The sequence below is a fragment of the Haemorhous mexicanus genome, chromosome 23 (genome assembly GCF_027477595.1).
Source record: "Haemorhous mexicanus isolate bHaeMex1 chromosome 23, bHaeMex1.pri, whole genome shotgun sequence".
Classification (NCBI taxonomy): Eukaryota; Metazoa; Chordata; class Aves; order Passeriformes; family Fringillidae; genus Haemorhous; species Haemorhous mexicanus.
The window spans coordinates 2,868,934-2,881,295 of record NC_082363.1 but is presented as its reverse complement, the minus strand read 5'-3'; the positions used below and the strand labels follow the sequence as shown (position 1 = coordinate 2,881,295).

At 49.4% G+C, this 12,362-nt stretch overlaps 1 protein-coding gene across 1 annotated transcript in view; it reads right to left on the bottom strand.

Annotated features, from left to right (window-relative positions):
• Positions 1-12,091, bottom strand: part of CCDC30 (coiled-coil domain containing 30) — a 46,741-nt gene extending 34,650 nt beyond the window's left edge. Inside the window, exons 1-2 of the mRNA XM_059866407.1 lie at positions 11,705-12,091; positions 9,728-9,848 (exon numbers count right to left, since the gene is read on the bottom strand). Of these exons, the coding sequence (XP_059722390.1) occupies positions 9,728-9,848; positions 11,705-12,091 (508 nt within the window). The remainder of the gene's footprint in view (positions 1-9,727; positions 9,849-11,704) is intronic.
• Between the last annotated feature and the right edge of the window lie 271 nt (positions 12,092-12,362).

Below are 12,362 nucleotides of genomic sequence, written 5' to 3'. Positions count from 1 at the left end.
TCTGCCTCACGATCGTCATGAAAGGGACAGAGATTGGGGACCACTGGAGACAAAGGACCCTTGTCTGAAATTCTGGTCTTGTTGAAATCAGTTGCTTGCCAAGGCCCTGAGGCCTGAGCACAGCCCCTGGCATTGCTAAGCTATTGTTCACAGGTGTGTTTGCTGTATGCTACACTGAGCCCAGTGAAAGGAAAAGAGGGGCACTCTGCCCTTTTTGCAACAATAGCCCAGGAATTTCCCCACCCCTTGGCTTGGCTGGACTTCTCCTGAGGTTTTTGGTGGTCCCCACAGAAGACCCCTCACCTGTTTTACAAGCACTGTGACAGACAGAGATGGAAGAAGCCTCTCCCTCAAGGACTGAGACATGAAACCCCTGTGTGAAAAAGCCCCCCCTTCCTCCCAAGGACTGGGAGTGACACCCCCAGCCTGGGGAGGTGTGTGGGGCAGGCAAGCTGACCAAAGCAAGATGGATGTTGCAGATGTGAGCAGTGGACCAAGAAGACAATGGCTCTCACCCACTGCTGAGAACATGGACTGTGTGCACCCTTCTTCTAAGACCATTTTTCCCCAGAAAATACAATAGACTACTTTTGATTTGGTTCCAGGATTTACCCCTTCCCCCATCAAAAAAGAGTATACTAAGAGTTCAGATGAACTGCACCCCTGAGATCTCCCTGGACGTGCCCTGCTGAACTCCAGCAGCTGGACATGGAAGGACTTTGCTGTTCTACGTCTGGTAGCTATCTCCCTTCCTTTCTCTTCCTCCCTCTTTTTCCCTAGTCTTCCCTTTTTCCCCAATTCCTCCCCAACACATTCTGCTGTGCTCATTCAATAAAGGTGCATTTGTTTGCATTATCACAACTCCCTGTGCTGTGCTGGTTTTTGCACTCTGAGATCAATTCAAGAGCCATCACAAACCCATTCCTAAGGACAGCTTGTGACAGCTTGGTGTCAGAAGAGGAGAAACAAAGGGCAGGGTTTCCTGGAGATCTGTCCCAGTCCCTCTAAACATTTCTCACTGCAACAGCTCCATTTCTCCTGGAGCCCAACAGCTCCTCAAGTCTCTCCTGCTTCCCACTTCCCTCACTGCCTCCCATTCCCTGCTATGAATTATCCCAGCCCTATTCCCTCTCTCCAAGGTTTCTCCTCACATACCCTTCCCTGCCAGCCAAGCATGTGACAGGACCTGCTCCCCCCAGGCAGAGCTCTCCCAAGCTGGTTTATCCTCAGCCCCTTCAACCCCAAACACAGCTTGGTAGAAACTAAACACCAGATTAAACAGATACTGAGAGAACCAGAGAATCGCTAAGATTGAAAAGACTTCCAAGATCATCAGTTCCAACCCTCAGATCATCAAGTCCAGCCTTGGAGAGAAAGCAAACAGATGGACATGGGGTCACAGATGTTTTCTTTGGCAGGATTCACACAAAATACCAGATGACTCCTAGAGAGCATCACTATTTTCCCAATGAATGTCTAGGAAGAAGGCAGATCTGAACCCCTTTAAGAATTAAACTGCCAGTGCTTCAATGTTTATCCAAAAATTATAGCCAGGAAGACTCTGTACTGGGAAAAACTTCCAGACTCAAGGGTGCCTAAGGCAGAAAGGTGTCAACAAGACTTGCAGGAGTCAGTTCATAGCTGGGCACTGTTGTGTTTGTGCAACCAGCAGTTGTTAAAAAGACCCCCTGGTTGGAGTGGTTGGGATTTACCTGCCAGGAGAAAATGAGGAACCTTTGGTGTCTGGCATGATGAGGGCAGCAACTGCTGCATTGGATCCAGCAGCTTGTGGAGCTGGGGGAGGGCTTCTCAAACACTCTCTGTGTAATTCACATTGAAACCAACACCAACAGACCAAATCTCTAGCCCAAACCAGATTATAAGGTTTCCAAGTGCTGTAAGATGGGAAGTGCAGGGAGCTGTAGAGAGGTAGGAGGGATATTCAGACAGATAACATTTCAGATAGCTGTCATCCTATGAGATGGGTTCCACAGCACAAGTTTCCAAGCTGAAGAGAAGGCTGGAATAGTGAAAATAGTGGGGAAAATACCAACACAAAATTTAAAAAAACCCTGCCATATAGGTGAGCCCTTAGAAAAATTACAAGATAAATTACAAGAAAAAAAATCCCTATTCAGTAAGTTCTCCTAGGAGGGATTTTTAAAGTTGGAAAAGACCTCTGAGATCAAGTCCAAGGTTAAAATATTTTCTGAGCTGTCCAACAGACATTAACACAAACAGTAACATTCTCAAATCCTTTCAAATCACTCTGTCCCTGCTCAGGGAGCTAGAGTTGGAGAGCAGAGGTTCAGCAGAGCAAATATTCCTCAGACACAGGACACGGAGAGCCCTGGCCAAGCCTGTCCCTCACTCTCCTGGGTGGATGCCACGGGACAGAGAGAGAGAAATGACCACATTTCTCACAGCAGCTTGTGAGAATTTTCAGGGAGTTGTAAGGATGTGATAACTTATTAAGTATAAACAATCTGCAGGTGGTGATTTCCTGCTTCATCTTTCTGTTCTTCTCAAGGACAGGGTGTGAGGAAAATGTTTTTGTTAACGAGCCAATCAAACAGAATCTGTGGTATCACTCTATAAAAACTGCGTGGTTCTCTTGAATAAAACCTTCTTTACTCTTTCTACAGTCCTGCCCCTCACCTGTTCCTGTGTCATCATAAAAACTGCGTGGTTCTCTTGAATAAAACCTTCTTTGTTCTGTCTACAGTCCTGCCCCTCACCTGTTCCTGTGTCACTATAAAAACTGTGTGGTTCTCTTGAATAAAACCTTCTTTGCTCTTTCTACAGTCCTGCCCCTCACCTGTTCCTGTGTCACTATAAAAACTGTGTGGTTCTCATGAATAAAACCTTCTTTAGTCTTTCTACAATCCTGCCTCTCACCTGTTCCTGTGTCATCATAAAAACTGCGTGGTTCTCTTGAATAAAACCTTCTTTGCTCTTTCTACAATCCTGCCCCTCACCTGTTCCTGTGTCACTATAAAAACTGCGTGGTTCTCTTGAATAAAACCTTCTTTGCTCTTTCTACAATCCTGCCCCTCACCTGTTCCTGTGTCATCATAAAAACTGTGTGGTTCTCTTGAATAAAGCCTTCTTTGCTCTTTCTACAGTCCTGCCTCCTGCCTGTTCCTGTGTCACTATAAAAACTGTGTGGTTCTCTTGAATAAAACCTTCTTTGCTCTTTCTACAGTCCTGCCCCTCACCTGTTCCTGTGTCATCATAAAAACTGTGTGGTTCTCTTGAATAAAGCCTTCTTTGCTCTTTCTACAGTCCTGCCTCCTGCCTGTTCCTGTGTCACTATAAAAACTGCGTGGTTCTCTTGAATAAAACTTTCTTTGCTCTTTCTACAGTGCTGCCTCCTGCCTGTTCCTGGCCATTCTCAGCACGCAGTGACACTCAGGCAGTGATTCAGCACAGGCCCAGCACAAGCCCATCCCGAGGCTCCGATCGATCCCATGTTTCCACTCGGTGCTTGCAGCCAGCTCCATCCAGCCCTGGATGGAAAACACCCTGAGGTTCCCCAGGCTCTTCCCCAGGGAGACAGAGCACAGCCTGCTCAATGCAGGGTCAAACAGGGCTCCCCAGCAGCTTCCTGCTGCAGCAGAGCAAACCAGGCAGTTTGCAGGATCCTGTGTGCCTTGGGAAGAGCCCATGGATCACACTAAACCGAAGCCCAAGCTGCCTGGCAGCCTCCTCCCATGGTTTTGCCAAATGCCAGCTAAAAGAACAGAAAGTGCTCTGGTTTATGGCCAGGATTGGACCCCCTGTGCCCTGAACCACCTTTACCTGCCAGTGCCCCCCTTCTCTGTTCAATGCAGGGTCAAACAAGGCTCCCCAGCAGCTTCCTGCTGCAGCAGAGCAAACCAGGCAGTTTGCAGGATCCAAACTGCTCTGTGTGCCTCGGGAAGAGCCCATGGATCACACTAAACTGAACCCCTGTAGGAGCAATGGGGGCAGACAGTGGGAATGGATGGAGCAGAGATCTCTGAAGCCAGGGCTTGGAACCTGCAGTTTATTGCAAAGGGCCTGGGTGCAGGGCCCTGCTGGGAGCTGCCAGCCACAGCTCAGAGCAGCCCAAAAAGAGAGAGAGAGGTAAAGAGAGTGGGAAAGAGAGAGAAGGCAAGAGCCTGGTAAAAAGGGCGAGAGAGAGTGAGAGAAGAATAAAAGCAAGAGGGTAAGAGGGCGAGGTTCCCGTTCCAATACCATAAATCTTCTTCTGTCTAATTCTCACTAACCAATCTAGTACAAGATACAAACCCTACAGCATTTACATACAGCCTGTGAGAATCATTCCCTTACCACACTGTGTTACATTTTAAACCCCAAAAACTCCTCTTTGGGCCCTTCTGCCAAGCTAGCAGGGTCTGCTCTGACCCTTGGACCTGTCTGCAAGCAGAGGGTGCTGTTCCATCCAAAGGGGATTGCCTTCAGCTGGCCATGCCATTGTTTTCCAGGTGTTCAGTAACTGAGGGATCTCAAAGCTTGCTTTCATTTCAATCTCACTTATAGTTTCCCTATTCTCAAAAGCTTTTGCCAGGCTATCATATTTATAAGGCTTTCCTGTTTCATCTTCCCCAACAAACCCCAAGCTGCCTGGCAGCCTCCTCCCATGGTTTTGCCAAATGCCAGCTAAAATGACCAGAAACTGCTCTGGTTTATGCCCAGGATGGGACCCCCTGTGCCCTGAACCACCTTCACCTGCCAGTGCCTGCTATGGTAACTTTTTTGAGCTAGGTCTAACAAGCTTTCAGAGGCCTCTAACACACCCAAGATAGCTTAGCTACCTTTGGAGGCATAAAAATTAACAAGATGGCTTCTGTTGCAGTGTTGGAAACAAAAAGGTTTAATGAAAGGCAAAATAACAAACAGAGAAAACTAAGCTAAGTGCCAGACATATTTGCTCTTAGTAAAACACCTTACATAAGCAGTTAGGTTTTTTGTTCACTCCTTTTTCTAGTTAATTGCTTAAACAAAACTTTTTAACTTCTGTCCAATTAGCTATCCTTAAGTTTAAAGTGAAGTCCCCTAAGCCTATGAAGTAGCTTTTTCCACCTAATCGGAAAAAAATAATTTCTAAGCTTCTTTCCTTTTTAAGGAGACAAAAAATAGTTTTGTCACTCCATCAGCAAAAGACACACTCCTTTAAGTGCCCCCCTTGTCCCCAGCCTGCAATGCAGGATGGAGTAGCATCATTTTAGATCACAGACATATTTCAGAGGCTGGAGAGGAAAAAGGATTTGTGAGGATGAGGAGGGTCTGCCCACACAGCACAGGTCACCTATGAGCAAACCCCACTGATCCTTACAAACCCCTTCCCTCCCCCATCCACTGTTTGGGAAAAGCCAACCCTTGCCCCAGGCACTGTCACACAACAGCTCCCCTGGCATCTCCCACCTCTGTCCATGTTTGTTTGGAAGCAAATTTTATATTAATATTTGTATTTTCCTACCCCAGGAATACTCAGAGAAACAGCAGCCACCTCACCCCACCAAAGCCCTACATCCTCCAGCCCTGCTGGGCGTGTTTAACCAGCCCAGCTGTTACAACAAACAAGCTCAGACCACGACTGTGTCTTCTTTTTATTCCACTTTTTAAATAAATCCAGGCAGCTCCCCCAGCACTGTTTCAGTGCACTGCAGTTGTTTTTCAGGAAGGCTTTTGGGAGCACCATCGATCTGCCCTCCACCAACACCCGGCGCGTTCAGCGAGAGCATCAGAAAGAGATCAGGAACTGCCTGGAGGGAAGGAAAAATGTCACTCTGGGCAGAGGTATCAGATGAGGTGACAGCTGAGCTCAGCTCAGCTCGATGGCCCAGCATCAACCAGCCTTGGCTGCTCCCTGTAGGAACCTGTGAGCCCGGGATGGGCAGGAGGCAAATGTGCGAGTGAATATTTCCTTTTTATCTTCAAAAACTGCTCAGTGTCAGTCAGCAGCACCAGCTGTCCTCAGGGGCTAAAGGAGGGCTGGAGAGAGACTTTGGCCAAAGGCCTGGAGTGCCAGGACAAGGGGGAATGGCTTCCCATGACTTAGAGTAGGGTTAGATGGGATATGGGAAGAATTTATTGGCTGTGAGGGTGGGCAGGCCCTGGCACAGGGTGCCCAGAGCAGCTGTGGCTGCCCCTGGATCCCTGGAAGTGTCCAAGGCCAGGCTGGACAGGGCTTGGAACAGCCTGGGACAGTGGAAGGTGTCCCTGCCCATGGTAGGGTATGAGCTTACCCCACCCATTCCATAATTCCATGATTTTATAAAACAGCTTTTAGCAGATCAAGTTGCTCTAAGTGATCCCAGACCATGCAGAGTTTCTGATTTGTTTGCCTGCTCTTGGAAGAGGGAGTGTGCTCAGACCTGAGAGCCCACACAGGGGCCCTGGGCTCCCTTCCCCAGCTCTCAGCTCAGGTGTATCAGCACAGATCCTGTCCTTCCCCCTGCATCACTCACAGCTCAGGCTCCTCCTTTGTATCACCAGCCACTGGCCCCAGCTGCCCCTTCCCATTCTCCTTTCAGTGCTTCCCAAAGCTACCAACCACCATCCTGTCCTCTTGCCTTGCCCACATTTTTAACAATCCCTGCAGACCACAGTCTGTCTTTCCACAAGCCCTTTCTCCAGCCCAAGCCACTGGATCACCCTGTGCCTGCTGAGACATTTGGGTGTCCTGCAAAAATAACAGGGGCAGCAAGACCTGGAGCACAAACCCTATGGGGAGCAGCTGAGGGAGCTGGGAAGGGGCTCAGCCTGGAGAAAAGGAGGCTCAGGGGGACCTTGTGGCTCTGCACAACTCCTGACAGGAGGGGACAGCCAGGGGGGGGTTGGGCTGTGCTCCAGGGAACAGGGACAGGAGGAGAGGGAACAGCCTCAGGCTGGGCCAGGGGAGATTGAGGCTGGACACGCCCTGGAAGGCTGGTCAGGCACTGGAACAGCTGCCCAGAGAAGCAGCAGAGTTACCATTCCTGGCACTGTTCAAGAAATGTGTGTGTTGGGAAGGATGAAAGCTTGACAGGAAAGTCTCACAGATATGTGTGCTTGGCAGAAAGATTTTTAAATGTAGAATCAGAAGAAGGGATAGAGATGGAAGCAAGTTTTGAGATAGAAGAAAAGCACTGCTGAGCCAGTCTTACTGGATAACTAAGGAAGCAAAAGACATGCTAATTAGAGGAAGTTTTTATGACTTAGAACAAAAAATAAACTTACCTCAAACAAGATGTTTTTATCAAGCAGAAAAATAGCACAGGCAAACAAGTCAGCCAATGTTGCAAAAAGAAAAAAAGGTCTCAGAATTTTCTACTGCAAGAAAACTGAAAAACATCTTCTAGCTTAAACTGTAATGTACTGACTTTTAGTGATTAGAAAATAGTAACATGAATATGGTAATTATAATAGTAATGATAAGCTATAGACAAAAGTTAAGTATAAATTAGTTCTACTGTACTAAGATACTCAGCAAAAAAATATATAATGCAATGTAACCAAAACCAAAAAGTCTCCAGGCCTGCCTGCAGCTGGAGCTGAGAGCTGGAGGCACAGCTCTGTCACCCACAACCCTGGGCTGCTGTAACATCTTAGATAAAATAAACTGCATTTGAAAAACCCACCTAGAATCCCACATCTCTCACTGAAGCTCTTACACGTGTGCATGTGGCACTTGGGCTGGACCTGACAGTCCTGGGGATGGCTGGAGCTGATGACCCTAAAGGGCTTTTCCAACCTAAACATCCCCATGGTTCCACGAACTCTGGTGAAAAGCAGAGGCCTGGGGGTCAGACACAGGGATGCAGCACAGAACTCTGCAGCAGGAACACATGAGAGAGCTGGAGCAGCCCAACAGAGACCTTTGGGATTGTGCAGCATCTCCAGCACAAGAACATCCAGCCATCCCACACTAGAGATGGCCAGGGTTTTTTTTTTTATGAAGAGGCTGACCTAGAACCATGGAACCACAGAATATCCTGAACTGAAAGAGACCCACAAGGATCATCCAGTCCAACCCCTGGCCCTGCACAGACACCCCAACAATCCCAGCCTGTCCAAACCCTCCTGGAGCTCTGGCAGTGCTGGGGCCAGGACCATTCCCTGGGGAGCCTGGGCAGTGCCCAGCACCCTCTGGGGAAGAGCCTTTCCTGACACCCAACCTAACCCTCTCCTGGCCCAGCTCCAGCCCTCCTCTCATGTCCTTTCCCTGGTCCCAGAGAGCAGAAATAAAATCCTTCTCCAGAGGAGCTGCAGCCTGGGATGAGCTCTGCCCTCATCTCACCTCAGCCTCCTCTGCTCCAGCTGAACAAACCTGGATAAAAGCATCAGTCACTCAACCAAGTGCTCTACAAGGACCCCAAAACATCTCCCTGCAGGTGACAGCCCAGAGGGAGCAGGGCTTCCAGATTCTTAAATTATCCACACACATCCCAGGATAGCAGCCAATGCCAGCAGTGAGTCAACAAGTCCTAAACCTCAAAATCTGAGTGATATCCCCAAAAAATCCCTCCAGAAACACTCTACAGCACCAAAGCCACACAACCCCCTCAGGGACAACTCTGGACAGCAACCAGCAATCCCTCCTGGATACATGACAAGGACAGACCCATGGACAGGGATCTCAGCTCCATTCCAGGGGTACTCATTGCTCAACAGCCTCAGGAGCCCCTGAGGAACGGAGGAAGCCCAGGGGAGCAGAGCCAGCAGGAGGAAATGACCACGGTCCAGCTCTGGGGACATTCTGTCTCTCTCCTGACACCTCGTGGAAAGGGAGAACCAGAACAGAGTTTTCTGCCACAGCCAGGCTCCCAAGGGCTCATTATTCACTTCAACCTTAGTAAGCAGCCTTTTCACCACAAAGCACGGCTTTAAGTGCCCACAGACATCACATTTTTAGGTAAATCCACCTTTGGAAAGTCACAACACCAGGTGTGCTCCCTGAAAACCCAACTGATGCTTAAAATTTCCCCTCAAACTCCTGTATTTGCTGCTCCAAAGCCTGAATCATGAAGAAACTCTTAAAGTTGTGTCATCACCCCAAATTTTATCTTAGGACCAGGACAATACAGCTCACAAGAGTTAATGGTGACATGGGCTATGAGCACCACTGAAAGTGCAACAGAAGACTGAAGAAAATCAAGAATTAAACCTAGCAAAAGTGACCCTAGAGTTTGAAAATAAATTATTTGAAGTTAAATAAGTGAAATAATTTGTTTAAACAAAATTACTGAAGCTCTGAGGGGCCCTGAGCAACTTGGTCTAATGGAAGGTCTCCCTGCCCATGGCTGGGGGTGAAACTGGATGAACTTCAAGGTCTCTTCCAACCAAAGCCATCCTGGAATTCTGTGACAATGAACACCCAAGTTTTGAATCATAAGAACAAACAATTCCCATCCCCCCCATTGTTTTAAAAAATGTGGTGTTTGTGTAAACCAAAGCCAAGAGCAAATTCACTGACCTGGGGGGAGTGACAGATAATTTAGAGCTGGAAACCAAAGAGCAGCATCAATTCTGGTCTTCAAACAGCCTCTGGACAAGAGAGCTGCCAAACTCCCTGAATAAAGGCAGTAAAAGCAGGCTCTAAATCAATTACAAATCTGTCTGAATAGCTCATTAACACTTTAGGAAACTTGTCAAGCAACCACTGAGACCTCCCTGAGACCCCCCCAAAAATGCTGCTGGGCTCTCCAGGAAGCTTTCCAGAGCCAAACACCTGCCAGTGCTTTCCCAGGGAAGGGATTACCCTGCTGCAGCTGTAGCTGGGCCAGCTCCAACCTGAGCTGCTCGTTCTCCTTCTCATACTCAGAGGCAATGGCATCCCTCTCTTCTGTCAGGGCACGGACGTGGCCCACGTAGCTTTCCACCTGGAACAAAGAAAACCCTGCTGTTCCCATGTCTGCTGGTGCTCCCAGTGAGCCAGCAGCACAAAATGCTCTCCACTGTGGCATTCACATCCTCTGGAAAAATCTCTTCGCCCAGGATTTTTCTCCTGGTGTGAAAAATGGGTATTTTATTATTGGATTTTCATAAACATTAAAATGAATATTATATGTGTTGTGTTAGAAAGTGATGCTGTGTTAATTTTCTGAAGTAGTGCGTTAAATATAGTTTTAGATTATAACATAATGTTAAAATAGCAACTGTGCTATGTAAGGTACTTTTTATAAAGAAAGGTCTCACACCAGACAGCAGCCACAGGACACTGAAATCTTTCAGAGAAAGAGAATTTATTGCTCCCTTATCAGAAGAAACGAACTTCTTCCTGCCTCACTCAGCCCTGCAGACGCCGTCAGGATTCAGAGGCAGAAGCTGACCCTGCCCAGACAGAATCCTGTGTGTGAATGGAATTGATGCACCATGGATGAGGTGTATGAATATGCAACAGGCTGTTGCTTTTAAGGGTTAATCCTCTGTTAACGTGGGGCCTTTTTTGGGCTTATTTTGCCCAGGAAGAGGTACCTGGACTGTCCCTAACTCTTTGTTTTTATTGTCTCATATTGTCCTAATCCTAATTGTCCAAATTATTATTACTCTAATTATATTACTATTTTTATAACCATTTTATTACTATTAAATTTTTAAAATTTTAAAAACAAGTGATCAGTGATTTTCACACCTGGGAAGCTGAAAAGGCTCAGAGGAAAGGAAAAGAATTCTTCTCATTTGCTTCTCCTGTGTTGTGCTCATGTGGAATGTGTTTGGAGATTGTCTACCCACAGGTGATTGTTTCACTGGATTCTGCTGTGAGTTGTTTTCCTCACTGGCCAATCAGTGCCAAGCTCTGTTGGACTCTGGAAAGAGTCACAAGTTTTCATTATTATCTTTTCAGCACTGTGCAAGTATCCTTTCTGTATCCTTTAGTTAGTTAGTTTAGTATTCTTTAATATAATATAGTATCATAAAGTAATAAATCAGCCTTCTGAGAACATAGAGTCAGATTCATCATTCCTCCATGCCACGGGGGTTCCTGCAAATACAATATCCCACCCCATCATGTTTACAAGATAACCTCAAACACGTGCCCTGCAAATGCCTTTGGAACACCTGGGAATGGTAAAACCTTGACTGGGAGCTCAGGAGGTCATGCAGCTACGGGGGTGCTGGGATGTGGGGAGCTCTGAGGGAGCTGCTGGGCTCACCAGGTGCTTTTTGATGCCCAGGATGAGGAAGGGGAGTACAAACCCCGAGTTCCCAAGGGCAGCAGCATGGTAATGACACACCTGAATGCTGCTGCACAGAGGGGGGATCAGGGGATACAGGCCTGGGTGGGTTAACCCACGGGTACTCCAGAACAACTGAGGTTGGAAAAGGCTCCCAAGTGTCCAAGCTGGGACAAAACTCTATCTTGTCACCAGACCAGAGCACTGAGTGCCACATTCAGTCGGTCTTTGGACACCTCCAGGGATGGGGACACCCTAGTCAGCCCCTACCAATGCCTGACAACTTTTTCAGTGAAGAAATTCTTCCTCACATCCAACCTGAATCTCTCTGAGCACAACCCGAGGCCGTTCCCTCTGCTCCTGTCCCTGTTTCCTGGGAGCAGAGCCCGATCCCCCCCGGCTGTCCCCTCCTGGCAGGAGCTGTGCAGAGCCACAAGGGCCCCCTTGAGCCTCCTTTTCTCCAGACTAAGCCCCTGCCCAGCTCCCTCAGCCTCTCCTGGGGCTCCAGCCCCTTCCCTCCCGAGCACAGGCCGCAGCCGGGCCCGCTCTCCGGCCCTTACGTCTCTCATGTCCTGGGCCCGCCGCCGCTCCAGCTCGCCCAGCCGGGTCTCCGCTCGCCGCAGAAGCCTCCAGGCCAGACCCAGCAGCTCCTCGGCCGGGGCGGCGGGGTCGGCGCCCTCGGCGCGCAGCCAGCGCCGGATGGTGTCCGCCGGCACCGGGGGCTCTGCCTGCGGTGCGGCCAGAGGGGCCGTGAGACACGGGGGGCCGCGGGTACCCCGATCCCCGCGGGCCACCCTGGGGGTACCACCGACCCGACCCCCCGAAAACCCCCCGGGCGGGCGCTGCCAACACCCCGAGCCCCCCTGGGCGGTGCCGGGGGTGCAGCCGGCCCCGCCGCCCCCCGGCCGTTCCCGGACACCCACCGGGGCCGCGGCGGCCGCGTCCATGCGGCGGGACGGGCCCGCGGCGCCATGGCAACAGGCCACGCCCCCAGCAGCATTGTCCTGAACGGGCCGGGTGAGGCCACGCCCCCAGCGTGTCACGTGCGATTGACGAGGCCACGCCTTGTCACGCCCCCTCCCCGCTCAGTGACGCCCCCTGGCGGCCGGGAGCGGGCACAGCAAGGGCAGGCGCAACTTGGTCAAGATTTTATATTCTCACCCCTGCTGGGCCATCCATGCTGTCTGCAGAGGCTCCAAACCAACAAGAGAAACCCCA